We start from the raw sequence: 2388 nt of genomic DNA on the forward strand, positions 1-2388 counted from the left end.
TACTGTTATGATTTTTATTTTAGTTAAACTATTTAATATTTAATTACTGAATTTTTGTTATTTTGAAATTTTTATATGATTTTGATGTTTAATGATGACTTATTTTTTCGTATGATTAAATATAATAATTATTTTTTATTTGTATTCTAAGATATACTGAATATAATAAAAATGAATGCAAATATTAATCAGTTATATATAAATATATATTTATAAACGTTTGCTAAGCAAAAAAAATCAGGAACTGTAATCAGAACCAACATCATCTCCCTGGCGCGCACCGGTCACCGCTGAGAGAATAATGAAATGATTCAAATGAGCTGTAAGCAAAACACCAGTTCCTTATTAATACTCATTGACCGCTCGAACAGCATCTGCATGAATCATAGGCAATAACCAAGAAGTTGGGGGCCCTGTTGGTTCCACCATACTCTGTTTCTTTCAAGAATGTTGTTCTGTTTCTTATAAACTGATTACAGAGCGTTAAAAAAAAAAGCAAAAAAAATCAAAACTCACGTTTCTACGTATCCGTTTCCATGCAACCTAGGTCATCAAGAGTAGTTAAGGTCTACTCACTCAGTCTCTTGATTGTACAGTGTGTACTGCTCTTACTCTTCACTTCGTTACTAGGAGACTCATGTAATAGCGCATTGTTTATTAATCGATTTTTTTCAAGCGGTCGCTTGATCCAGAAGTTAGAGACTGTTACTACTGAAAAGTGAAAACCAAAGAAACCCGAAAAGTACTTGTTTGAGGATAGTTTGCAGAACTCAAGAACATTGAAGTCCAAGGTTTTGATAATTGTAAAAAAAACAAAAACAGTAACTCATACAACTTGGAAATTTAGTTTCTACCACACTGACGTCAAAAAGAGGTTTTACTAGAACAAGCGATTCTTCAATTTCCAGAAAAGTAAAGATGATAACTTGAAAAACAAAAGCTAGAATCAACAAAAATCTATGAAGATTCAAGTACAATTCAGCCAGTGATGTTCTGAGACTTGTTGAGGATAACTCCTTCATACTTAACTTGGAACCATTTCATTGCATCATCCTTAGTCACTCTGTGTTGGATACCAACACGAGCCTTGCATCTACGGCGACGAGCAACACGGTATCCTGGACGTTCAAGAACTACATAGAAGTCCATTCCATAGATACCGGTAGATGGATCATACCTAAATACAAAACGTATATAAATGAGAATAATAAAAACAACCAAAGCACTCATTTTAAGAAATCAAAATCCACTAAAGTCATTATGAAAGTTTTCTTCAAACCCAAATCAGATATTTTACAAAAACAGAAAAGAAAACGCAAGTCCACGTATATTATAAAACCAATTAAGTTTTCATGTCTAATCAAACATTCCACAAAAACCAGTGAAGCCATCATCTTTAATCAATTCCACATCTGAACTCATCATGAAAAAGTGCACTTATATAATTAGAGGTTGGTCATTACATGCAGCAAAAGAATATTTATCCATAAGCTGACCTATAAAAACTCCATAATGTATATGAACAAAGCATCAATATAATTCATATTAGATAAATGACTTACTTGATACCAAGATCAATGTGCTCTTGGATACCGAATCCAAAGCAACCAGTGTCACTAAAGTTCCTCCTAAGAAGCTCATACTCCTTAACTTTCAAACCACTTTCAAGAAGCTGCATTGCCTTGTCACCTCTCACAGTGACATAGCAGGCAATCTTTTCGTTACGCCTGATACCAAAAGACCTCACTGTGTACCTCGCTGTTACACAAAAACAATAAACAAGATCAACAAATAATAAAATCAAAATTAAACTATAAAGAAAAAAAGATTCATTAGACGAACACATTCACGTACCCTTTGAGAAAACAGGGGTTTGTCCGCTTAGCTGTTCCAAAACCTAATAATGACCAAACCCAACGATTCAGACACGCACTGTCCTAAAGTACGGATTCTTACTTAAGTTCCTTTAAAAGAAAAGAAACTGACCTTGGAGGCACGGGTGAGACGATCACCACTCTCACCAACGGAGATGTTGAGAACAAGTTTCTGGACCTTAATGTCCCTCATTGGGTTTGACAGCTTCTTCTCCGACGCCTACATAAAAAAGCACAAAATTTTGATTGATGAATCCATCGAACATAACACATCACCATTTAAATCGAACTACAAGAGAGGGAAATACCATTTGAAGGAGATCGACAATCGAGCTGAGAGATAGGAAGCAAAGAGAGTTGCGGAAGCGAAGCTGCGTCGAGTGGGGGAAGAGAAATGAGTTATAAGGGACGGAACTAGGGTTTCTTTAAACTATAATGGGCCGACGTTGCAAAGCCCATGGGCTATACCATCAACTTAGATTCCAATTCTTATATGGCCTTTGAGAACATCTCC

General features: G+C 35.3%; 1 protein-coding gene across 1 annotated transcript; it reads right to left on the reverse strand.

Moving 5' to 3' along the window:
• Positions 1-774: 774 nt before the first annotated feature.
• LOC103853664 (60S ribosomal protein L11-1) lies at positions 775-2388 on the reverse strand. Its single transcript, XM_009130575.2, has 5 exons — positions 2183-2388; positions 1987-2094; positions 1855-1897; positions 1563-1758; positions 775-1177 (listed from the first exon to the last, which is right to left on the reverse strand). Exons 1-5 carry the CDS (start codon positions 2183-2185, stop codon positions 979-981), a joined length of 549 nt encoding a protein of 182 aa, XP_009128823.1. The 5' UTR covers positions 2186-2388; the 3' UTR covers positions 775-978.

The sequence above is a fragment of the Brassica rapa genome, chromosome A02, assembly GCF_000309985.2.
Source record: "Brassica rapa cultivar Chiifu-401-42 chromosome A02, CAAS_Brap_v3.01, whole genome shotgun sequence".
Classification (NCBI taxonomy): domain Eukaryota; kingdom Viridiplantae; phylum Streptophyta; class Magnoliopsida; order Brassicales; family Brassicaceae; genus Brassica; species Brassica rapa.

What these genes read in the sequence shown, in the direction of transcription:
- LOC103853664 (XM_009130575.2), bottom strand. An exon ending in GTCTCACCCGTGCCTCCAAG is followed by an intron (nt 1,898 to 1,986) that starts GTCAGTTTCTTT and finishes GGTCATTATTAG; the next exon opens with GTTTTGGAACAGCTAAGCGG. An exon ending in AACCCCTGTTTTCTCAAAGG is followed by an intron (nt 1,759 to 1,854) that starts GTACGTGAATGT and finishes TTTGTGTAACAG; the next exon opens with CGAGGTACACAGTGAGGTCT.